Source organism: Acomys russatus, chromosome 8 (genome assembly GCF_903995435.1).
Source record: "Acomys russatus chromosome 8, mAcoRus1.1, whole genome shotgun sequence".
Classification (NCBI taxonomy): domain Eukaryota; kingdom Metazoa; phylum Chordata; class Mammalia; order Rodentia; family Muridae; genus Acomys; species Acomys russatus.
Window position 1 is genome coordinate 60,874,724 of NC_067144.1, and position 27,478 is coordinate 60,902,201.

The following is a 27,478-nucleotide window of genomic DNA, read 5'->3' on the forward strand; positions in this document are numbered from 1 at the left end:
TTATATGATTTGCCAACCCCAGTTCTGCACTCTGCAAATTCAGATACCTTTTTATATTTTTCAAATGAAATATATTTTTCAATTTGCCTCTGAGTACAACCCTACAGCATATTGATAGTAGGATTTAATATTGCATCATATTTCTATGAGGTATTTACTGTTTTTTATTTTTTTATTATTAATTTATTCTTGTTACATCTCAATGTTTATCCCCTCCTTTATATCCTCCCATTCCTCCCTCCCCCCCCATTTTCCCATTATTCCCCTCCCCTATGACTGTTCCTGAGGGGGATTACCTCCCCCTGTATATGCTCATAGGGTATCAAGTCTCTTCTTGGCTACTTGCTGTCCATCCTCTGAGTGCCACCAGGTCTCCCCCTCCAGGGGACATGGTCAAATGTGAGGCACCAGAGTATGTGAGAAAGTCATATCACACTCTCCACTCAACTGTGGAGAATATTCTGACCATTGGCTAGATCTGGGAAGGGGTTTTAAAGTTTGCCTCCTGTATTGTCCTTGGCTGTTGCCTTAGTTTGAGCGTGACCCCTGGGCCCAACCAAAAATATAAGAGGTATTTATTGTTAATTCAACACAGAATTAAATGTTTTATAGTGTAATGCATACACTTACCATATATAATGATTATAGTGTTGTTTTAATGGTTTCTTTTGATTTGTGTATATGTGTGTGCACATGTATGCTATGTGCAGCAGGGTACCCACTATACCCAGAAAATAATGTTGTATACATTGCCCTGGAGTTACAAGCAGCGGGGAGGTACTAGCATGGCTGCTAAGAAGGGAATTCAGTCCTCTGGAAGAGCAACGAGCACTCTTGACTGCTAGCTCATTTCTCCAGCTCTGATATTATTATTATTACTTTTATTATTATTGCTGTTGTTGACATTGTTATATAAAAATTATGTTGAAAAAAATACTTCAAAAAAGAAAAAATACTACAGAGTATTCTTATGATTTCTTTCCAGTTTTTATTCTGTAATTCTGTATCTTACAGATAGTCTTTCCCCCAAATACCATGTATATGTCATAGAGAGGAAATATCTATTCCTGTAAGCCACAGCTAATAGGAAAGTTTGAGAAGCCAAATAACTATAGTGCAGGACTGGGATTGCTTGTCCATTTTGTTTTACTGGGCTTCTGAGTCCCTTGAACCAATGTTTTTTATGAATTGTACAGAGCAAGCACATCAAGGTCAGTCACTTCCCACTCACTCAGGAAAGCCGCAGAGCTAGCATAATAGCTGAAGCATTTCATGCTCCACAGAGCACATTTGTATCCGAGAATATTGTTATACACAGAGGTCAAGGACAACATAATGATACCCTTTGGTTTGCTTTTGGATGTATCTTGTCTCAGTTAAACTTTTCTTTGATGTGTCACATTGATGTAAGACTATGACCCCTGGACCCTTGTCCTCCTGTTTACCTCACGTACACACACACACAAAGTCACATACATATAACACAACACATAGACACATGGACAAACACACAAACACAGAAACAGATTTCATACAGCCACATGAAATTATCATGTCCCATTTCTCTTTTCAATGTTTCTCTCAACCTTTAAAAACACCTCACCACTTTTTTTTTTTTAATCACAAACTTGAAAACCAGAACCCATAAGAAGTCCTGGGTTTCAAAATGATTATCACTCATCTAAGCCATAAGAAAGGATACTTGCAGTGTCTTCTAAGTTGGTATAAACTTCCTTCCAAGGTTTCTGTGTTTCTAAAATTTTCCCTTTTTATTAAGAATAGATATGTTTCTCATACAATATAATCTGATACAATTTTCCCTCACTATCTCTCAGCTCCTCCCCACCTCCTCTCTCATCTGGAACCAATTCGTTTCTGTCTCTCATTAGAGAACAACAGGTTTCTAAGCAATAGCAACAAAACACAACAAAATAAAATATCTTAAGACAAAACGAAAACCATCACATCAAACTTCGACAAGACAAAGCAACAGAAAAATAAAAGACCAAGAGTCAGAGACTCATTTACTAATGCAGGAATCCAATAAGAGTTCTAAACTGAATGTTGTAGTACACATGCAGAGCAGACCCACGCGCAGGCCTGTATAGGCACTGGGATGCTGTTTCCTTTCTCTGAGTTCATGCAAGCTTTGTCCAGCTGTTTTAGAGGGCTGGCTTCTCTTAGTGTCCTCTGTGCTCTCCATTTCTTCTACTTCTTCTTCAGCAGGATTTCCTGACCTCTGAGGAGAGAGATTTGATGGAAACCTTTTGTTCAGAGCTTTGTGATCCAAGGTTTCTTTCTGTGTGTAATGTCTGGCTGTAGTTCTCAGTATGTGTTTTCTTCTGGTGCAAGAAGGAGCCTTTCTGATGATGACTGAGTAAGGCACTGATGTCTGAGTATAGCAGAATATTGTGAGTGGCCTTTTATTGCTACTTTTTCTTTTTAGACCTGTAATATTTGGTTATACCATATGTCTCTGGGCAATCTAGTTTCTGGTTCTTGGTTGCCCAATGACTATTATGTATGTGATTTCTCTCATGAAGTAAGTGTTAAATCAAATCAGACATTGGTTGCTTACTATGAAACGTTTTATACCACCAGGGTCCTAGCATATTTTATATGCAGATTGTAAATCCAAGAATTTGCTGTTGGGTAGTGTTTACATTTCTCCTTTGGTAGCCTGCAGAGGATCTTTCCATGTCACAGACACTAGAACATGAGGATGAAGATTCCATGTAAGCAATACCTTGGTTGCTTTATGTTCAATTAGTCCTGTGGGTGTTGTGTTCTGCAATGGGAGAGCTTGCTGTCAGTTTGTGGAGAGCAACCTATTGTCTTGGCAACAGCCTGGGTTATTGGGGCTTTCCATGGGACCCTTTTGGCCAATGACTCATTTGGATAAAACCCAGATTTCTTTGTTGAAAAGAGTGGTTCTGTTTGCCTCATTATTAAGAAAGCATTAAAATTCCCTTCATGTTTTGTAGGAAGTTTTCAGTTCGCTATGTTTCCATAGTGCCCCTCAAATGCGCTTCGAATCTAACTGCCTCTCTCCTCATTCCCTCCTTCAATCCCATCTGCTCTACCTGTTCCAATCTGATCACTCTTTTCTCACCAACCCCCCACCCCCCTCACCAACAAACACACAAACTCTAATATTCCCATACATGCTGTTATATTTCCCCATCCTGATAGAGCCATGTTCCTAGTTCCTTCCTCTATGCCTGACCTCTATGTGTCTGTGCATGTACCCTATATCATACACAGACATAAAAACTGTTCTGGACTCAATCCCCACCAGTAATCTGATAGGTAACTTGTAGATCCTGTGGCTATTTTGAGGACAGAGTGTGATAAAGCTTTGTGACAAGTACAATGCTTTTAGAGGAAAATAACAAGTCCATCAAGTTTATTGTATTATTTAGCCATCCAAATCGATGGCCACTTTTACATATCCCTGGCTTTTTATCAATAATGCTATCAAAATACATAATAAATCTTTTGAAAGAGGTTTTATTTTCTTTTATCTACTTAATCTTCAGATTAAGCCGAAGTGTCTCTGGCTATAGTGCAAAGTTTTACAGACAATGGATTTAAATACTTGAAAACAGGACTGCTGTTTACTTCATAAAACATAACAGTTGTTCAAATTAATATACATTGTAGAATGCTCAACCCAGTGGAATATTTTTCTAGTAAGAATATAACAGCAAAATGTAATAAAACTTAAATATTATGTCTTTGTAGAACTTCCATGACATTATTACGTGAGCTAATTACGTCATAAGTAAATGGCTATACAGCTTTCACTTGAAGTATCAATTTTGCTCCAATATGAACTGTCACCATGCACTAGTGAAAAGCGTAATAATACAATTACCCTCGGGTCGTATCATCTTTCCTTGGTTGTTCACTCTCAAGTATCACATTCCTATAGAGAGGTATTTGGATGCTGGACACAATGGCTGTTACAGAGGTAGAAGACACTGGAGTTCTCGTACATAAATGTGACATTTTTCATTGGTTATGCTATAATTCGGCGATTCAGAGTATGTCTTTTTTTTTGAAGCTGGGGATGATGAATACATCTTCCTTCTTGCATGTGCTGTAGTATCATTTGCTGAACCCTGACAGGTTTCATATATTATACCACTATGTATAAAAGAGTGCTGGCAAATTACGTGTGGGACAGAACTTCACAATATCACAGGAAAGGAAACAAAGTGGGAACTGTTATATGACAAGTATTATTTCTATTTGCTCAGCTTCACCAGTAAGGCTTATGCTGTACTTGTTATGATGAGAAATCTTATGCATGTGTTCTAGACAGAGACCTTCATATTCACCAAGAGAATTACCAAGCTGGCCTGTTCAAACACTGTCTTATAATTTAATTTATCTCTGCATAGTAAGAGCACTGATAAAATTTTTTACAAGATGTCTTCTGCTGGCTTCATCTAGACAGTTAATAACTTACATGTCTAAGTGGTGCTAGTTGAAATAAATTTGGATTGAGTGTGGAACTTGGGCTAGCTGCCTCTTCAAGATATTTTAGTTTTAATTAAATGTCACACTCAAAATAAGTGATGAGTGACCTGCTTCTGGTCTCCTAAAGAACTTAGAACATAAAACTATGGAAGTGAAGATTGTCCATAAAACAGTCCACATACTAACTGATGCTGTTCTGTAGATCCTTTTACTTTAAATTAATATGATTTGTTTAGAAATGAGTTTCTAAAACATATATCATGGACATGTGTTATGTATGTCTCATATGAAGGGATTTGTGACTTATCAACACACCTTGGGTAGCCTGAGTATAAATAAGGACTCATGAACTTGTATTAACACAGTCTAACACACTGATAATCACAGTTCAGTGTGCACATGAATGAATGGAGAATCCTGTTAAGATGCAAATTATGATTTTGTTATTTGGAAATGGAATATAAAAATCTACAAAACCGAAATGTTTCTGGTTCAGGTCTGCATTATTCGTATAGGAAACAATCTTTTTTGAGCAAGGTTGGCTAAATGTTCCTGCTATTGATAAACAGGGAATCCTAATCCTTGCAGTAGCTAAATTAAATTTTCTGAAATGCAAACAAAATAAATAAACAAAATATGCACATAAGATAAACCAATAAAAAAATCAAACATGGGCTCAGAAACAATACCACCCAAAATCTATAGGTGCTTCTGATTAAGCTGTGTTTGAGTATTATATTCTATATGATGGGAAATCAAGTAAGGGCTACATAAATATAATACTGCTCTTTGGGATGCATGGAAAGAAGGAGTATGTTGGGTTTGATATATTAGGTAAGATGTTGGCCATTTGTCTTATTTGAAATGTGTTAGCAGAGGAGTTTCAGGAGATATTAAGAACATCTCTTACTTTTGATAGCAGAGAATGAGATGCAGACTAACGGACAACATTCTTCTCAATTTTTGGCTGTGATATTCCAAAATAAAAAAAAAAGTGGAACTTAAATGTAGGCTTTTAAGGGTGCAGCAATGGTCTGCATGACCTAGCAGTAATCGGAAAAACTATACTTGCACACAAAAACTCATTCAACCAAAGGGAATTAGTGCCTGGCGTTAAAAACCTAAATAACTACTTGAGGCCAGTGAAGTCATGGATCAAATAACAGATCCTACAACCACTTCTTGACTAAGGAAAATAATCCCTAACTACATTAGAAATATTTTCCTTATGCCCAGAGATAAGTGTGGTCCCCACGCCCTCATCAAGGAAACTTCTCTTACAACTGAGACTATCATATAAATTCACAATGAATCAAGTTATGGAGCCCAATAACAATTGATATATACAGAAAACAACCCCTATCTCTAAGTATCAGGGAACATTGGGGCAGAGGACACAGAATGATTGTAAAGTTAGAGGATCAGGAAGTTACATGAGACTGTGTTTCCTAGGGATGTTAGAAGCCACACCCATAATGCCTCAGTAACATGACTGCCTAAACATGAATTGAAAAAGGAAGATGACAACAGACAGGCTTACGTGGATAGTGGAAATCACCCAAAGCCTCACCACTCCACAAAAATCTATAAGGTACTAAGGAATGCTAAGAGCGGTTGAAATAGTCGTCTTCAAGGAAAAACATACCAGCCGATCATGCATTAAAAAGTGGTTAGCCCTCAAGGATAAATACAACTAACATTACACAGACTAAACTGGCTGTACTTGGCGTTATATACACATGCATTTAACTTTATGATACTGTATATCCATATATTAACAATTGATGAATAGGGGGCCATGACTTTTAAAGAGGACAAAGGATGCATATATGGTAGGGTGTTAAAGGAGGAAAGGAAAGAGAATTGATGTAATTATCTTGTAATAAATAATGAATAAATTAAATGGGCCGCATGACATATGAATAAAGGCCAACACCTGGCACCACAGACAAGATCCAGGTCTTTGTCCCAGAAAAGAGCCTAGAGTCCAAGCAGTTCAGAACAATCAAAGAAGAGTGAGAATAGGTGCAAAGTGGGGCTTACGTTCCTCGCCCAGCTAGGAGATGAGGTAGAGCAGCACAGGGTTGTTTGAAAGCTCAGGGTGGAGGAAACAGGGAAGCGCTGTGGAGAGCAGAGCCACATCCATTTTTAAGGTGGTCTCTTCATTCAGCAACTTAATAGGAGTCTACTGAGATGCTCTTGTTATGACGCAGTGTGTTGCTCTAGTGTCTGGTCATCATTTACTCAAGCACACTCTGGGAAACAACATGCCATCAGGTAACACACTATGATGCAAAGTCATAGAGTTCATGCATAAGAACCGAGGCTACATTGGCTCATCTACTGTAGCTTATGCTTGGAGCCTATGATGAACAAAATAGCAATAGATTGAATCCAGCTCTGGAGAAGTAAAGCTTCAGCTGAGCGGTAATTACAAGCTGTAGGGTGCTGCTGCTGGGCTCAGGCACCATATGGTCTGTGACGGTTGTTTTTAAATGTACGCTTGGCAACTGAGGAATTGTCTGGATCAAGTTGACCTATTGGTGGGAGCATCTGCTGGAGATTATTTTGGGTTCCTGAACTGATTTGGGGGCGCCTAGCCCAAATGTAAGCAATACTTTCTGTTAGGAGACCAGGATGTTTTTAAAAGAACACGGAAGAAGGAAACTTATTCGATCCCTACTCTCCACCCCGACCCTGCTTGTCCTTCTTTCTGCTTGTCCATCTCTGGCTCAGGGAACACAACAGACAAGGGGGCAGAAATACTGTCAGATCAAGAATACCAGGGCATGTTCTGGGAGACAGTTTCTTCTAGAAATGACTTCATAAACCAGAACAATGGCAATGGCAGTGGACATATTAAGGTGGAGGGTGAAATTTTTAATGGGGTACAAAGAACTACGGACAACCAATGATTCTAAGGGAGGGAGAATTATCCTCCAAATGAAACTTATGGGCTACATTTAATTGCATTGTTGTTGAAAGGGTTTCCTGTGGCTATTGGCTTCTCTCCAAAATCTGAAGGTAAGGTCATATTTGCACATCTCACAGAAACAGAGAAGTTGAGCTGTTGCCTAACTTGAGCCTCCACCTGTAATGACTACTGTTCATTGTAATATAAAATACTGTGCATGATAGGAAAAAGAGAAGGGTGACCACCAGTACACCTACAAAACCTGTGATCTACAATGGTGGTCTGCCTGGATGAAACACTCTTGAGTGGCACAACTGTTGTGGGACTAGCCAACTACTATCTGACTGGAATTATGACCCACTCTGTGAAAGGAAATTAGTGCCTGGCACTTTTCAGGTGACCGAGAACCTGAGGCTAGTTAGGCCATGGGCTTATGGGATAACCAAATACTGTTCTGTTAAAGGAGCATAACAATAATATGACTTTTAATGACATTCGGTTATACACATAGATCAGTGTATCTCAGCCATAATCAGAGAAGACTCCTTTTGCAATCGACAGTAACTAATACAGAAATGTCTAACCAGATAACGTCTTGAGAGGGACAGACTTTGAAATAGGCCTTCTTTTTTAAAATTTTTTTATTAATTTATTCTTGTTACATCTCAATGTTTATCCCATCCCTTGTATCCTCTCATTCTTCCCTCCCCCCCCCCATTTTCCCATTATTCCCCTCCCCTATGACTGTTCCTGAGTGGGGATTACCTCCCCCCATATATGCTCATAGGGTATCAAGTCTCTTCTTGGTAACCTGCTGTCCTTCCTCTGAGTGCAACCAGGTCTCCCCTTCCAGGGGACATGGTCAAATGTGAGGCACCAGAGTACGTGAGAAAGTCATATCCCACTCTCCACTCAACTGTGGAGAATGTTCTGACCGTTGGCTAGATCTGGCCCGTGTCCCACGAAAGCCTTCACTTACCAGGAAACTGGGACAGAGGGGAGGACATCCTATTGGGACTCTAGATGAGAGAAGCATGGGAGAATAGCAAAGTAGAAGGATCCAGAGGGTCCTACAAACCTACAAGTAGAACATTATGATAGGCAGATTTGGGCCCAGGGGTCCCGCTCAAACTAAGGCACCAGCCAAGGACAATATAGGCGGTAAACTTTAAGCCCCTACCGAGATCTAGCCAACGGTCAGAAACAGGCCTTCTTAAATGGAAAAATCTTTTAAAGGACTGGAGATTCAGGGAATGCTACAGAAGAGGAGGAAGAAAGATCATAAGTCTCGCGGGGAATGGATGACACTGGCAAAGCTGTCATCCAAACTCAATAGGACTGATGCACATATGAACAAACAGACTGGCAAGAATGCACATGCCTGCACAGATTCAAATACGGGAGGGCAGTCTCAACACTGAGAGGGAGAAGTGGAAAAGATCTTGTACCCCAAAGTAAGAAACTCTCCAATTTTACAACTGCTTGCAAAGAAAATTTAGTTTTTTTTCACTGGAGTCACCCTGGGTATAAAAACACTTAAGGATAGGTCCCATAACAGCCCTAGATAACCACCACAAAAGGCACTCAGTGGGCATTTTTACATTTTTTTCTCATATTGCTTAGTTTGAGCATTTTTTCGCTTCTAGTGTTTTTCTTATCCATCTTGTTCCTTTTTAATTTTTGTTTTATTTTTTAGTTTTGAGACAGGTATTCCCTGTGTAGAGTTGGCTGTCCTGAAACTTACTTTGTAGACAAGGCTGACCTTGAACTCAGATATCTTCCTGCTTCTGCCTCCTAAGTGTTTGGATTAAAGGCGTGCACCATCACCATCCTGTTTGCTTGTTTTTCAGGTTTCTGATTTTGTGTTTTTATGAGGAGTGTGTGTGTGTGTGTGTGTTTGTGTGTGTGTGTGTGTGAGAGAGAGAGAGAGAGAGAGAGAGAGAGAGAGAGAGAGAGAGAGAGAGAGAGAGAGAGAGAGAGAGATTCCTGTGCTTTTTGTTTTATTTTATTCCCTGGTTTGTTTTCTCAAGAGAGAAAGAATGCCTTAGATAGGTGGAAAGGTGGGAGAATAAGGAAATATGGGGAAATGAATTAAAATATATTATATGAGTTTTCAAAAAAATAAATAAAATAGCTTTTTGCTTTAATTTTTAATTTGGACAGGTTTAAAACTTGAAAACCCTGTTCTCAAAGGGCACACACAGCTATATATTTTTAATTTCAATATATTTATAAGTTAAAATATGTCTTAAATTGATTTGTATTACTTTTATGTATTTTAAAAAATATATAGCTATTTTAATACATAGAATTTAGGCTCATGTGGGTTCTGAATACTACCACTTGTTGGAATTATATCTTTTATGTTTCTTTTGTGAAAAGGAAATTTAACCAAATGATTTTGAAAAATATACATATCCTTCCTCTTAAAGGTCTCACTCCAAAGGAAAATCTTAAATATATCAAATTTATTTTAACTGTAGCTGGCTTTTAAGAGGCCAACATAAAAAAGTATTTTAATGTAAATTTTTTAGAAATCTTTTGCTTTAAAAATTAATTTATAACTTAGCATCTGTCTGTTATAGTTGACTATTAAGCCATGTTTTTAATATTGAATACCTATCAAAATCTATGTATAAACTTTAAATTTCATACCTTACTTAATCTTGTGTTTTATAACTTGAATGAATAGTGTTTCTATAAATAAGTAGCATCTAAAGATTCAATGCAATATTCATAAACCTCCAAAATGCCATCTTAATTAATTCAACGAAGTGAAGAATACTTGTTTATAAAAATTATGCATTTATTTTAATATAACTCAAACACATACACACACATGCAAACATGCACACACGCAAGCACACTTATACCTTACACATTAAATTGTGGAAGGGGAAGATGGGAAAAGGAAGAAAATTGCAAGGGGATTACAATCCAGATGTAAAGTGATTAAATTATAATTTAAAAATGAAGAAAAGTTGAGCATAAATCTAAAAACAGCTTGCTTATTAAAAATGAGAAATGTACTGCTGTGCACAGAAATACAAAAGTGAAATTAATGAAATAACCAGAGGGTTTTTTTTTACTCCATTATTTTGTGGATCCCTAAAGATTGAATTTTGTCACATGTTCACTTAGACACGGACTGTCTTGCTATTACATGTAAACAATTAAGAGCACATATGACACACTTGGTTTAACCAAGAACAATGTTTTTTTCCTCTGCCTGTCTTAGGAGACAGCATGAGTAACTCTTGAAGGATTTGTAAGTGTGTCTTGCTTTTCTGTCTTCCAATCTCTTCCACTAGGCATCTTCAGTTCTGCGATGTGGTTATGAGAGAAGTTGTCCACTCCAGTTGAGGTCATGAAGACACTATATTTTTAATGCCAACTCTCTGGGTTTTTACTTATCACACATGGCCATAGAGGGTGTTTGATGCATTGCTATATTTGAAGCAGATCTAGGATATCCCCTTCAGTCTTTGAGACTAATCGACTGTGGTTGCATGGTGGAAAGACTTTTCCAATGGTGTTTAAAACTGTATTCACAATTTTTGGTTCCCTGTCTCACTCTGCTGCATTTGTAATATGTCAGATCTTAGTTTTTGACAACCATATTGACAATGGCCAATATCCGGATCCCTGAGTTCTCAGGTCTCATCTGTCACTTATATATTTTCCACAGAAGAAAACTTTGACCCAGAAACCTTTTTCTTTTGATGGTGAAGAGTCTACATTGTTCCCTGAAAACCCCACTTGGTCTGTGGTGAATTAGGAGAGAATTTTTCTCTTTTTCTTGAGTGACTTCTTTAAACTTGTCATAGTAATGTAAATTTGTTTTATCATAGTAACATTTTATATCATATCCCCATATTACTGGGGTCCTGTTCTAGTATTATAGCCTCATACAGTGGAATGTTGATATAAGAGGCCCAAAATTGGGCAGATGGTCATTCAGACTTTATGCCAATAGTTTGTCAGCATGTTTCAAACCTTTCCCTCATTCTTTACTGTTTTTCCCCCTTGAACGGCATAGCAAATAGGAGTAATATGGGCCCTGCATTTTAATACCATAACACAAAGTTAAAGTCTGATGGTCACTGGTAATTCAGGATCTTTTATCAAAAAAGTTTTTTTGATGTTCTATTCATTGCTATGATTCAATGGAAGATGTGGACGCTATTTATCCTGAAGGATCCTGGTACGTGTCTTGGCCATAATGCTGTAAGACATGGATGGAAGACATGAAGCTCTGTTCCTTGTAAGACCCTTGAGTCTGTGTTCTCTTATTTCTGATAATCTGGATAGATGTGAGAACATGGAGATGTGGCAGATTTTGTTGAGAAGAAAATATTTTAGCTGAGTTCCATTTCTATTGTTTTCTGTTCAAAAGTGTCTCTGTGTTTTCTTTTGTAGTAATCATTTTTTGTAATCATTTATTTTTGTAAAGGGCCCAATTTAGAAGGCATTTCATATATTTTTTTATTTTTTGTAAGATAAATCAGTGATGCAGGATGACTTATTTAGCAAATCATCCCACAGAGCTAGTTTTAAGGAAATAATATATATATGAAGAATTAAACTAATTCCCGTATTTGACCATGTCATAGCTGAGAGACCAAAATTTAAAAATTAAGTTTATTTTTATGGGGCAGGAGAGTACAAAGTCTACTGAAGTGGACTTTCTTATCCAATCTGTCCTCCAGGAGATCTGACCGGTTGCAGATCTCTTTCTATCATTCTTACCTGTAGGAATCCTTAGACTATGCTGAGTGTAGCTGAATAAGAAGCAGTTGATTGAGAATCTTTAGGGCTGTTCTTCCCCTGACCAGATTATTGAACCTTTCACTTTCAGCATTTTCTTTCAAGAGTTTTGTAACATTTACTCAACATCTGTTGGCCTTCCACAATAGCTTGGGCAATATTTCAAAGTGTTTTGTGGATGTGAAAGGGAGAAGGAAAGAGAAGAAGAAATAGTGCTGTGCTGTGAGGGTGGTTGCTCTTTTTTTGGGCGAGAGAAAAGTCTGAAAGCATTTCATCTTCCATTGTGTTAAAGTTCAGAGACTATAGACATAAACCAATTGTACCTCTGACTGGCAGATCACCAATTGTTACCTGCGTGAATCACAGAGCACCTGCTGATATTTCCAGGTTCTTGGTTTTTTGGAACAAAGAATTAGAGCAGTAACACATGGATACTGATAGAAATAGAGACAGTTTATTAAGAGAAAGAGTTAATCCCAGGAATGAAAGTGGGCTAGACAGCTGGAAAAGGTCTAAGCTCAAAAGTGCTGAACGCTGGGGCTGCTGGCTTTTCATAAGTTATTTGCATAACACCACTTTCTCTCACATTAACATATCATACATTTTTCTTAGTCAAGCGACACAGCCAGAAAATTTGTGGACATCACAGGGACATGGAAACGAGAGTAGTGGTAGAGAAAACACAATCTTTTGGTTTCACTTCAAGAATGAATAATATTTACTTTCCCTTTGCTGTTGATTCATCGTTTAGATAACTGCCAGAAACAGCACTGCAGGCAGAGCTTGATCAGGAGTACCTTTGACCCCTTATCTGAGTTCCTCTTTTGCCATCCCTCAATTTGGTGGCCTTGTTTTTGCTCAGATACATCCCTCCTAGTCTCTATCTCCCGCCTGCAATTATCCATGCTCAAGGGTCCACATCTGGCACAGAGGTTGCACCCCAGAAAGAACTGCCGACCATCTGGACCCTAATAGATGTGATCTTTCATTGCAGGCAGCCCTGCTGGGGGAATATTTCAAGTCCATATTTTTCATGTCAATGACATGCTTTTTCATGTCAGTCTCGACTCCCTGTCTTTCTGTCTCTCCTCATCGGATGATGCTAAACAAAACAGAACAAGACTCCAAGCTCATTGCCTTGTGACCATCTCATTCCAAAAGTTCCAGTTTCTAAAGGAACCACACTCTTTCAAATCACCAGGCTTAAGAAGGATTAAATGTTAACACATGAGCCTATATACATAATTACTCATTTATTCCAGTGTGTTTTGTATCCCATGTGATGTATAAATACATCTACAAATTATTCATTGCTGAACTTATATTAAACACTTTATCAAGGGCTTTTGGTTACTCTGATCTCCTACTTTCCAACACAGGTTTGTACACAGACTTCAGCATTTCCTCTATTTATTGCTTGTACCCAAGTTACCTTATTGAATACTTATCTATTTCTGAGAAAAGGAGATTAAAAGGACAGAATTTGGTGAATGGTTTTACCATATAGCCTTTCTGATCATTAGGCATATGTCTGCCAATTTCTATGACAGCAACATTTTACTTATCTTCTAAAATTTTGAGAGATCCCATTATTTTAATTTCAAACTTGAAAACAAGTATTTAAGCTAGAAAATACTTCATCAATGTCTCCACTAACATCCCAGTACCTTCACTAGACTTACTTTTCTTATGAGTGTTTCTCTTCATTCACTTTGCCTGGATCATGTGGCATTTGCTGTGTTTACCTTGTTTTGTAAAGATGAAATTAGCCAAAACACAGCTTATTTACTTATTTTGTTATAATGATGATATGATACAATTTTGCCAAAAGTCTGACAGTTTTATGAAAATTTCCTTACACACTACACACTATGATTAGACAAATAAGGCCCATTTTATTTTAAAAGGATAGTTTAGTATCACCTAAGATTTTGATCCATTATATGCCTAACAGAATTCTTTAATTTATTATGATTTATAATATACCCTGTGTGTCTTTCTGTGTCTGGGCTAACTTACCCAGGATGATCTTGTCTAGGTCCAACCATTTTCATGCAAATTTCAAGATTTCCATTTTTTTAAAAATAGCTAAATACTATTCCATTGTGCATATGTACCATAGTTTCTTTATCATTCTTTGGCTGAGGAACAATTAGGTTGTTTCCAGATTCTGGCTATTACAAATAAAGCTGCTATGAGCACAGTTGAGCAAATGTCATTATTGTATGATGGAGCATCTTTGGGGTATATTCGCAAGAGTGGTATAACTGGGTCTTGAAGCAGCACTGTTCCCAATTTCCCGAGAATGTGCCAGATTGATTTCCAAGGTGGTTATACAAGTTTTCAGTCCAACCAGCAATGGAGAAGTGTTCCCCTTCCTTCACATTCTCGCCAGTATGTGCTGTCATTTGAGTTTTTGATCTAGCCATTCTGGTAGGTGTAAGATGGAATCTCAGAGTCATTTTGATTTGCATTTCCTTGATTATTAAGGACATTGAGCATTTCTCTTTATTATTTTTTTTATTATATCTTATTCAGATTACATCCCACTTCTTATCCCCTTACTTGTAGCTCCCCTTTCCTCCCTCCCTCTTTTGAACTATTCTCCTACCCTAAACCTCTAGCAGAAGGGGACCTCCTCCCCACTATATAACCACAGCCCATCAGGTTTCATATGGATTCTTTAGGTGTTTTTAGGCCATTTGATATTCCTCTGTTGGGAATTCTCTAGCTTTTTACCCCACTTTTTAATTGGATAATTTTGCTTTGTGGTGTTTAGTTTCTTAAGTTCTTCATATATTTTGGATATTAGCCCTTTTTCAGATGTTGGGCTGGTGAAGAACTTTTCCCAGTCTGTAGGCAGTTGCTTTGTTTTGTTGACATTGTCCTTTGTTTACAGAAGTTTTTCAGTTTTATAAGGTCCCATCTATTAATTGTTTATCTAATGGTGTTCTGTTCAGAAAGTTGTCTCCTGTGCCAATGAGTTCAAGACTCTTACCCAGTTTTTCTTCTAATGGGTTTATTGTGTCTGATTTTATGTTGAATTCTTTAATGCCCTTGGACTTTAGTTTTGTGCAGTGTGATAAGTATGGATTTATATGCAGTTTTAAACTTGTAGACAAGCACTATTTGTTGAAGATGCTATTTTTTTCATTTTATGGATTTGGATCTCTGCTAAAAATCAATTATCCATAGGTGTGTGCATTTTTTTTTCTGGGTCAGTATAAGTAAATGTTATGTATAGACTGGTAAAAAAAATTACACTATTGTAACATTTATCATTGCTAGATTATATTTATAAACTTACATTTTTTCAGTTAGTAATGGAAAATTATTTGTTTGTTATGTATGACTTATAAATCAATTATTAGAATTCACATTCTAAACTCCAAGTAACTGTTACTCAAATATTCTTTTGCAGCTCTTCTTCAAGTGACAATTTCACTTAGCAAAGTAGAGCTTAGTGTGGGTGAATCTAAATTCTTCACATGTACAGGTATGTATGTATTCAAATAATGTGTCCTGTGTTTGTAATGTTTGTGAAATGCATTGGATAAGTTCAGTAATCAAAGCTAATGCTATTAAAAATTAGAATAATTACATCTTAACATTATGAAATTTATTTTTATTTTTAATCATCAAAGTAGCTTATTTGTTTATAAAATTGCATTACAAAATATATTCTGTGCCTAAAACGTCTACTGGTTTTTAATATTACTGTATTTACAACGGGGAGAACAAGACAACCCCCAACTTTTCCAGTTAAAATTTCAGTTTGGAATATACTTACTGTTCAGGAATATCCCTCTTCCGAGTCACACCCTGTGCAGCAGACTCAGGCGTGCGTCTATTTGCAGGCAGGGCACAGACAGCCAGACGCTTTACTAATTGCTGGCACACAGCTAGTGCCAGCCTAAACCGCCCCTTTAAGACACACTACACACTCAACTGGAAGATGTGCAGTGGGCATGTTCTGGTGGCGGGCCAATCCACGCTCATGTTCTCCTTCTAGAGGTGCAGGATGAGTGTGCAGTTTGCTCCTCCCTGCTTCTTACTCCCCACACAGAGCGGGGAATCAGCTGTGGCACCCCCCACTATACGCTCTGGACATATGAAGCAAGGCAAAGCAAGCCACCGGTAAGTACCAGGCACTTAAAACCATCCCCAACTTTGGCACAGATTTTTTAGGGTTAAAAACTCATCTTATATGTAGGAAATTTGGGTGTTCCCATTAAACAACCATACTAGAACTGAATTACTTTGTACCAAAGTAGAAGATGAATATCCTAGTACATATGTAATGATTAAATTATATATGACACTGCCTAATTCTAATACCTGAAGGGAAGGTAAATGACAAAATAATATATAAGGTCTTTTTGAAGCATAAATCACAATAAATGTAACTTTTATTTAAGAAAGATTTTAGAAAAATATTTGATGATTAATTAATGTATTTCATGACAAATCTGCAGAAAGTTATATGACCCTCCATCTATTTATTTATGGTTCTAAATATTTTCAGGCCACTCTTATGTACTTTTCCAGAGATCTGATATTCATTATATTACAGAAATCTCCATTGAGCACATTATCCATCTACTTACATTAATCATAGCTACACTTATGCTCATAAACTTTTATATGTATAAATTCAGTGGTATTTACTTAATGCTAAAATAGATTGTGTGGCTATTTTTAAATTGTGATTGCTTCTGGTTATAGTAACATAATGTAAATCCAGATTGCTGCACTGTTCTATGGTATAAATAATGCAAATTTGCTCCCTGCAGTTGGACTCTACATTATTGGTAAAGTGCTTGCCTAATGCATGTAAAACCCTGATTTAAGTGTCCATGATCACACAAAAATTAAAAAGTTGTCTTGAGAATGATATTTCTTATTTAAATTATGACAAATTTTAAAACTGAAAGCATTTAGGTAATAATAATCAGAAATCATTTTCAGAGAATAGGGGCATTAAATATTGAATATTTTGATTAGAATATTATAAAAAGTTTTCTCTTTTACTGTCTGTTTCCCTGTATATCTTAAGTGTCATATGGTAACACATTTTGTATACTGACAGTGTATGAATGGTGATTAATTATTGGTTTAATATTGCCACATATGACAGAATATTTTGGCCTAAGAATATAGGTTACTATTCCTAAATTTCACACATTTTCTCTAAACATAAGCAAATATGTAACAAAAGAATTTTTATTGTTACATGTAAATCCTGTGATTTCTGTGTGGTAAGAAATTTCCACATTGTAATATTAAACATTAATGTCTGGAATATTTCCTACAATATCACATTAAATTTAAAAAGAATGATTTTTCATTTATTCTAAATTAAACTAACGTTCACTTATGTTATTTTTGTTATTTATTCCTTGGATCTCTCTATATTATTTTGGAAAGATATTTATCGGCAATTTCAGAACAATAAAATAAGAAAAATAGTTTTCTTCACAGAAGATCTGTTGTTGTTAAAGTTATGCACTTCCCACCACATTTAATTTTATGGAAAGCATGTGATGTTCACAAATATTCTCTTTAGTAATTATATGAATATTTTTCTTTTTATTTGAAAGCAAATATAGGAAGCTTTAGTTTTTATAAAGTGGTTAACGACCTACATTCTGAATTAGAAACTTTAAATGAATGTCTACACTGTAATTATTTGGTTATAATTGCTGTGCAATATAAGTGCTATTTAAATGTATTCTAATTACCATATGCTTAAATAGTAATTCTAGATAAAGATGATAAAATGGCCCTTTTCAGTTAGGAAAATACATTAGTTTTTTTTTTTTTTTTTTTTTATGGCAGTTGGACTTTTCTACACAACTTGAACAATTTGGAAAGTTGGCTCCAAATTTAGATATATAAGAGGCTAAAATTTGTTTTTATGAGGTATTTACACTTGTGTAAGCAACTCTCTCTGTGTGTTAGTAGTGCCACTGTCTCTTAACCTTTGGAATGAGAACAGAACATATGGAATTATGCTAGCATTTGTTTCTCTTTAGCAAAATCTATCATTTGGGCTTGTGTCTGCCAAAGGCAGTTTTAATGTTTTCAGCAATAATAACCCACATATTATGACTGTGAAGCTCCAGTTCTCACAGCTTAATTTCTAGTAATATATTTCAGATGAAATATTTGAAGTTCCCTTACATGGACCAGACGGAGTCCTTAATGTTGACTAAACAAAGATGAACAGTTGTCTTAACATTTGTGTTTACTTTCAGTTTTATACAATTTTCAGATTTCCAGTCCTCTATTAACATTCCTTTCTAAATTGCTAAGATTGTTACATAATAGTAAATGTCACTGTGAAAACAAACATCAGAGAATGATTTTCAAACATTTGTTTTCCTCTCTGCAGCAATTGGTGAGCCTGAAAGTATAGACTGGTACAATCCTCAAGGAGAGAAGATCATTTCCACACAGAGGGTTATGCTACAGAAGGAAGGTGTCAGGTCACGCCTAACCATCTACAATGCAAACATAGAGGATGCAGGGATCTACCGCTGTCAGGCAACAGATGCCAAAGGGCAGACACAAGAAGCTACAGTAGTTCTGGAAATCTACCGTAAGTCATGCTTTTGTGTTTTATTTCATTGGAATAGCAGTTCCCTTACAAAGGATTCAAATCCAGTAAAATGACTTAATAGTTAAAACTGACAGCAATAAATTTGAAGTGTTTTGAATTCCATATGTTTAACTCAGAAAAGCTCACTGTTTATAATTTTGATTTTCATTGCTATGAAAATATAATAAATTTTTTAAAACCCAGACTTTTATCATGGAATTTCTTTATATTTAGCCTTTTCTACCCATGTCACATTAAAATTTTCTAGAGTGGTATTTTCTTTAGTTAATTCTATTCTGTGGTGGTTGATCCCAAAATTATAAAGAAGAAATAAGTTGATCATTTATAGGCATAACATTTGAACACACTTTTCATGTCTTTTTGATTGATGCATGAAATCCTTGGAGATTTATTTATTAAATTAAAGTTGAATTCATTTCGCTGCCAAAGCAAGTCATGGTTTTTATGAAAAACTGTTCATTGAGCATACACATCTGTGCTTATTCATTAAGCCAAGACACTTATAGATGTCTAATCAATGTTGTTCTAAGTCTTACATTTAAAATAATCTAAATATATAGCTGTCATATACACATGGAATGTAATTTCAGTGAGAATAATTTAAAGATGGTTACAGAATTCTACACATTGAAGTGGAAAGTTACTTTTAAGGACAAGTGTCACCGTCAAGAATGCTTAAGAGAATACAGCAAAACTGTTCTTGGAACACATTAGCAATGTGCTGCGACCATGAGATCAGTGTTTATAAAGTTGTAAGTTATCTGTGTCCTCACTGCACTAAGAATCCTAGGTGGGAATATTTCGAGTTAAGGAAGCAGTAAATTTTTACAAGTGGTTTTATTTTCTTGATGCAGAAAAACTCACCTTCAGAGATGTGGTGTCCCCACAAGAATTCAAGCAAGGGGAGGATGCAGAAGTGATTTGCAGAGTCACCAGTTCTCCTGCCCCTGCTGTCAGCTGGTTGTATCACAACGAGGAAGTTGCCACCATACCCGACAGTTAGTATTTTGGTAACTCCATAAGTTATATGTTCTAAAATACTTCAAGTTTTACAAATACAGAAGTTCTCGATTGTAGTAAAAGAAAAGGAGTTGGATCTAGTATTGCACGCCAGTCTTCCCAGAGCTCAGCAAGAAGGCACAGAGGTTTGTGATGTCAAAGCCAGCCTGAGCCACCCAGCGTGAGTCTGATTCTACCAAACAAATATGCATAAGACAACCAGAAAGATGGTATAAAATTTACATCAATTTCAAACAGTTCCAAAACCTAGGAACTGGGTGCAGAACTGATGCACTCTGGATGTAGGAACAAATACTGTACGTTCGCTGCATTATTTATTTATTTATTTTGGGTTTTTTTGGGGGGGGGGCAGAGTGTCTTTATGTTATCCTTGACTGTTGTGGGCTTGCTTTGTAGAACAGGCTTACCTTGAACTCAAGGTGATCTGCCTGCCTCTGCCTCCTGAGTGCTGGCAATAAAGGCAAACCTCACCAATGCTGGTTTTAATAGGATAGCAGATGAGGCTGGCCATGAGGCCAGCCATGGTGACATATTTGTAATCACAGTGGGGGATGCGGTGGGATGCAGAATAATCTGGAGTTGAAGGTCACTTCAGTTTCATGACATTTTGAAAGTGAACTTTGAATACATGCCTACATGTTAAAGAACAAAACAAAACAGAAAGTAAAGGACAAGCAAGAAAACCCAGTCATGCTCTATAGTTATGTGTATTGCAGACTTGGCAGGAGAGATGACAATTGATTAGTACAGAAAGGTGAAAAAGATAATATTCATAATAAAAGGAGATGTGTGTCTACCCATAAATTCTGCTTGCTGTAATTGCAGTATGATATCGTAAGGACATTATATTCACAATTAGAATAAAACATTATATAATGTGCTTGGTATACTATGGTTATGGTAAGACAAGTATGGATAATAGTCCAAGGAGGATATTTGTCCAAATTGTCATCATGATTTTGATTCAGGTAAAGTACTAGAATATAACATTTGAAATTGAAGGCATAATTTGCTTACATTATGCTACTTTACTATGATGCATAGGGACATTTTCAATTTGGTATATTTTTCAATGCACCTGCATCACATACAGGCACAAAATAATTGAATCTTTTACAGTATTTTCCATGTTAGATGATCCCATTATGTGTTTGAAGAGAAGAAATTTCCACAACATAAAGTGTATAGAAAGTAGAAAGTCTATTTTAAGGATATAGAGAGAATGTGTCATAATTATGTTTAATAGTCATTTTTTATTTTAAGAGAATTTACCAAGTATAAAATAAATACTTGTCAGCTACTGATAAACTCTTATTTTCATAGTCTTTTTGAATAAAATATAACATTTAATTACCTTTGTTTTATTATGTAAATTCTGCAAGTTTTACAAAAATAATATGCGTAAGTTTTGCAAAGTGTTTTCAGCACTGTTCCTCTGAAAGGACAAGAAGTTTCTTTAAAATAACTAAATGACAGTTTAAATGTGTCAGATTATCCAGTATTGGAGCACACATTTATATACAGATTTTGGTAAACCTTAATCCCAGGAACAATTAAAATGAGAAATAATTTTAAATATTGACTTTGAATTAAGTAAAGCCTGCTCAAGAAGTGCAGTTATGATGACACTGCTGTGGTATAGCTGACACAGTTTCCCAGCATCCCACACTTGAATTACAAATTTGGAATTCCCATTTATTTTACAACCACTCTTGGTCTTGAAACACTAATAAAAAGCTTTTTCAACTCCTCTGCTCTTGAATGAAATATCCCATCAGTAAACAATGGATCAACGCATCCATCTCAAGCAGTTTCGGTAGTCTGTGATTTGCATACCAGGTATTCTTAAATGTTTGCTATATAAATGAATGAATTACATTGCAAGATGTGTAGTTGTCAAATACGATATATATTTGGTTTACTTCTTATTCTGTTTTTTAAATAAGAGAACAAATTTTACCACAATTATGGGTACTCAGCTTATGGCTAGAAATATAATATCTACAAAACTAGAGTTGTAACTGAAAGATAATACTGGGTTGTATAGTGTGTAATGAATATAAAATAATTAATGGAATTATTTGCCTCAAACTTTTCTAACATAGGAACATTATAACATTATCAGTTAATATTCAAATAAATTGCAAAATTATATCTATTGGTAGACATATTTTGTATTGCATCTACTTCATTCTCTCTTTTACAACTAGTGTAAAAAATTGCACTTATAACTGACAAACTGTGTACAGATTTAAAGTCATGAAAGACTTGCATGTTATATACTTACTTATAATTGGGCACTAACCAAAAAAGGCATGTCCCACAAAATTCTTCACTTACCAGGAGATTGGGATAGATGTGAGGACATCGTACTGAGACTCTAGGTAAGAGAAATATAGGAGATGGGGAAATAGAAGGACCCAGAGGGTCCTAGAAACCTACAAGAAGAACATCATGATGGGTGGATCAGGGCTCAGGGGGTCTGCTCAAACTATTGCACTAACCAAAGACAATACAATAGTAAACAGCGAACCCCTACTCTGATATACCCAATGGACAGGACATTCTCCACAGTTATGTGGAAAGCGGGGACTGACTTTGACATGAACTCTAGGGCTCCATATTTGACCACCTCCCCTTGGTGTGGAGGCCTGGTGGCACTCAAAAAAGAATAAGCAGTATACCAAGATGAGGCCTGCTAGCCTATGAGCATATAGGAGGGAGGAGGTCCACCTCAGTCATAGAACTAGGGGAGGGGAATAGGGTGAAAGTGGGAGTGAGGGAGGAATGGGAGCATAAAAGTGATGGGATAACAATTGAGTTGTAATCTGAATAAATTAATGAAATAAAAAAATAAAATCATATAGATGTTCTCCAAGTTTTCTTTGCTAATGCGTCAGGAGTCAAAGCCAATCAAGGTCAGATAATGAAAACCTCCAAGTATTTGTCTCACTTGCTTCTGATAGGAGCTGTGAGTCAGATATCCATCGTGACATCACACGAGAATAATTTAAGTTGGCTTTCCCCTTGTTTCTCTAAAGAAAGCCTGTCTGTTAAAGAGCAACTCCTAGGAATTAGAATTTCTTCAGTTTTGGTGGTTAGTTTTTGGCTGTTACCTAATTTAATGCAAAACATTTGATAAATAAAATTGAAGTTATTTGAAACAGATAAAAAGAATATTTTAAACATTTTCAGACTCATAGTTGCATGTGACTTCTTTTTCTTATCATGTGACTTCTTGAAGTAACCTTTTGTAGGATATTCAAGTCAATGATGAACTTTGTGTTTTTGTAGCTTGACAAAATTTATGTGCTTTATATAAACACATGGAATTTTAAGTGACACCTTAGCAAAGATTGGATGTGCCAAGGGCTGTGTTGAGGACATAAGTATATAGAATATTATGCATTTATAAAATTATGAAATAATGTAATTGAAAGATTTAACATATATAAGATGTTACATGTTTCTAAAGTTAAAACAAAACAAAACAAAACAATCACCACCATGTAATTGGGAACAGCTTCCTGTCCTTGAATGTACTTAAATATAATTATTTCTTTTAAAAATGATTTGATTAAAATATCATCTTTCTCTTCCCTCCAACCATTAATATATCCCCTTTAACTTGCTTAGAAATTCATTGTAACTATTACATCTCTCTCTCTCTCTCTCTCTCTCTCTCTCTCTCTCTCTCTCTCTCTCTTTTTCTTTTTTTGTCTTTTTTTGAAACAGAGTTTCTCTGTGTAGCTTTGGCTGTCCTGTCTTTACTTTGTAGACCAGGCTGGCCTCAGACTCACAGTGATCCACCTGTATCTGCCTCCTGAGTGCTGGGATTAAAGGCATGCACCACTATGCCTGGCATAACTATTACATATCTTATAAATATGTGTACATAAATATACAAATGCAATCTGTTATGCCCACTTAGTGTTGCTTTTATGTATATATTTTCAGGGATGACACCTTCTTATTGGGTAACTAATCCCTCAGAAGAAGGCGAGTACTCTCTTTTAGTAGTTGTGAAATGTCTGCAACTTGGAGTCCAGGAGTAGGTCCCTGTGAGATTTCCAGAATCCATATTGGCACAAACTAGCATTATCATTGTTCATGTCTTAGACATAATTTTATATTGTTCTAATGTCCAGCAAAAATTTTTTTTGATATAATATATTTAATTGACTTCGGATCCTCATGGATCTTGTGGAGTTCTGACTCATTTCAGAAGTCCAGTTACTGGTATTTTTACATAGTCTACAGAATTCCATCTTTTTTCAGCCTAATTTCATGTTTCACACTTGGCTTAACTGTAAAAGTCTTGGTAGGAATGGTTTGTCTTTTAGGTTAAAACAAGAGAAGAAGTAGCATAATGGAAAATTTACATATTCTGGAGTGAAGATATTTTGTCTTTGTCTCTGTAATTTGTGCTGTCTTTCTGGTGTAGCCTCTTAATTTGCTCGTTTTCATCTCACACAACACCTGTTACAAGGAAACTGACTTCTTGCTTGTCTGTTTTAATAACTTACATCCCAAAAAATAATATTACAGTTATTCAGATACTCTAAGTATGTCTCCATCTAATTAAAAATGATGGCAAGCTACACATTCATTTGATTAAGTGTGGATAATAGTAGTTTTTCTTTCTTTTTTTTTTTTCTACTATAACAACATCTAGTTTTTAGCATGAATTTACTTCAGGACTCCATGTGACAAGTTTCTCCTCCTCCTTCTCCTCCTCCTCATCTTCCTTTTCTTCCTCCTCCTCCTCTTTTTCTTTTGTTTTTATTTTTTACAAATGTTTGCTGTAGTACCTTGCTTCACTGTTAGACAAAAAGATGAAGGAATAAAAAACAATAAATTTTGGACCAGACAAAAAAAAGTTAGCATCTAGACAATTAATGTTGTAGGAACTTAATAGTCTATAATAGTAGAAATTGTATTTTATGCATACATTCAAAGTTAATAAAGACTACATCTACTTTATAACCAAAATATCTTAAATGACATACTTAATCAGAAACTGATATTCAGTATTATATATCAATTAATTAATTAATGAAACATAGAATATTTACTGTACAAGATACATTTCTAAAGCAAAAGTATATTTTAAAATATTTAACACAGTAGAACTAGACATGAGCACATCCATTACACAATAAGAAAAGCTATGATATTACAAAAATTCTTTGATAATGTTGTTAAGTATAGATGATGCTTAAGCATCTCTGATAATTTAAAAAAAAATTAAATTTTCTATTAATTTATTCTTGTTACATCTCAATGGTTATCCCATCCCTTGTATCCTCCCATTCCTCCCTCCCTCCCATTTTCCCCTTATTCCCCTCCCCTATAACTGTTCCTGAGATGGATTTCCTCCCCCTGTATATGCTCATAGGGTATCAAGTCTCTTCTTGGTAACCTGCTATCCTTCCTCTGAGTGCCACTAGGTCTCCCCCTCCAGGGGACATGGTCAAATATGAGGCACATTAGCCCAAGGGGCATGTCCCACGAAAGCCTGCACTTACCAGGAAACTAGGAAAGAGGGGAGGACATCCTATTGGGACTCTAGATGAGAGAAGCATGGAAGAATAGCAAAGTAGAAGGACCCAGAGGGTCCTAAAAACTCACAAGTAGAACATTATGATAGGCAGATTTGGGCCCAGGGGTCCCGCCCAAACTAAGGCACCATCCAAGGACAATACTGGCGGTAAACTTTAAACCCCTACCCAGATCTAGCTAATGGACAGAACATTCTCCACAGTTGAGTGGAGAGTGGGGTATGACTTTCATCTCTGATAATTATACACATCATTTAATAACACTTTTAGTTCAGCTCAATGATTAATTGTGCTTGCTGGTCTTGAAGAAGACTCAGGTTCAAATCCCAGCCCCCGACATGGTAAACCCATCTGTAAACTGACTTTCAGGGATCCAGCAAGTATGTGCATGGTATACATACATGTCAGCAGGTAAAACATATGAATAAAGTAAAATAACTTAAAAATACATCACTTTTAGCAGACAATTAGAATGAAATAATACCTTCTTTTCAGACTACCTTTGCACACATGTGAACAGACAAAATAGAAGCTTAGGATAAAAATTAATGCTTATATCTAATTATTTCTAGAGAAGATTAATTTGTAATTTTCAGAAAGAATTACTTAAATAAATTGAAGTCATAACCATTTTTATATCCTTTATGTGGTTTGAACATTAGTGTGTCATTTGGCTGCCTACTCGGTATGAAAAAATTTGCAGTTTAATTATTCTTTGGGAGAGATGTTCAATAAATTTTCTAAAAGTTTTCCATGGCCAAATGACTGTTTGCATTTAAAAATTGTCAGGTCAGCAATATCTAAACTTCTTGCATTGTTCTCTTCTGTATCATTCCTGCATTCAAAGAACCTAGGAAAAGATACAAGCCTAACCATTTTATGTGGATATAAAGTCTTGAGTGTATTTTAAGGGGGAATATAACAAGGCAGAGGTAGAGCTGAAAACTTGAAGTCGTGAAATTACATTTTACTTTCAAATTTGAAATTTTGGTTGATAGAAAGTTGGATAATGTCAGAAACGTGCTGTATTTTAATTCTTAGGAATTCAGAGCTCTCTGGACTCAGCTCAAATTACTGATGCTATTTCTTCTCTTTTGCTTGTTTTTCAGATCGGTTTGCTGTGCTTGCAAACAATAATTTGCAGATTCTCAACATCAATAAAAGTGATGAAGGTATATACAGATGTGAAGGAAGAGTGGAGGCTCGAGGAGAGATTGACTTCCGAGATATTATTGTTATTGTTAACGGTAAGCCATAAATTATTTATGTACATTCTGTTGTTTATTTTAACACTGTTTGTGTTTGTTAAAACAGAAAGAAACCTGTAAAATCAGCAATGGTTACATTCCTGGTAAATGTCATCTCTGCTTATGAGAATCCATCAACATTTCCTTTCTTATTTAATTAATTTATTCAGATTACATCTCAATTGTTATCTCGTTCCTTTTATTCATCCTTTCCTCTCCTCCTCCAGCTTTCACCTTATTCCCCTCCCCTATGTCAGTGACCTAGGGGGACCTCCTCCCCCACTATATGATCATAGGCTATTAAGTCTAATCTTGGTGGTAGCCTGTCTATCCTTTCTCTGAATGCCACCAGGCCTCCCCACCAAGGAGAAGTGGTCAAATATGGGGCCCCAGAGTTTGTGTCAGTCAGTAATGGCATTTGCTACATTGCATGACAATCTACAGGTCCAGTCTTAGATGCTTTCACTTTTCAGTATAATTACCTTTTGTCAGGTGTGAAGATGAAAGAACTCAAAATGGAATTTTGGAAAAATATTTTTTTAATTGAAAGTGGCTATTTATTTAAAATAAATTCCTTAGATGTGTATGAGAATACATTTATATAAGATATGATACCTATGAATATATGAGTGTTTGGTGATTTATTTTGTTAGATATCAATCCACTTGTTCTCTATGCTTCTTCCTTGGAGAATTTAAGAGAACTTGAACAATTGTATTCCATCAAGTCTTTGCAGTTGGTTTCCACCGTTGTGAGGGTGGAATTTACAACATAAGTAAATACATAAAGAGTTCTTTACAAGTACCAGTGTACAGTTAGCAGTATATGGTATTTTATATAGAATGTTATTATGTTATTGAAT

General features: G+C 35.9%; 1 protein-coding gene across 2 annotated transcripts in view; it reads left to right on the forward strand.

The window, feature by feature from the left end:
- The window catches only part of Ncam2 (neural cell adhesion molecule 2), a 412,037-nt gene that overhangs the window by 215,104 nt on the left and 169,455 nt on the right, over nucleotides 1-27,478 (forward strand). For both annotated transcript variants that reach the window (XM_051150158.1, XM_051150159.1), the window contains exons 2-5: nucleotides 15,588-15,662; nucleotides 18,561-18,767; nucleotides 19,643-19,786; nucleotides 26,479-26,616. In XM_051150158.1, the coding sequence (XP_051006115.1) occupies nucleotides 15,588-15,662; nucleotides 18,561-18,767; nucleotides 19,643-19,786; nucleotides 26,479-26,616 (564 nt within the window). The remainder of the gene's footprint in view (nucleotides 1-15,587; nucleotides 15,663-18,560; nucleotides 18,768-19,642; nucleotides 19,787-26,478; nucleotides 26,617-27,478) is intronic.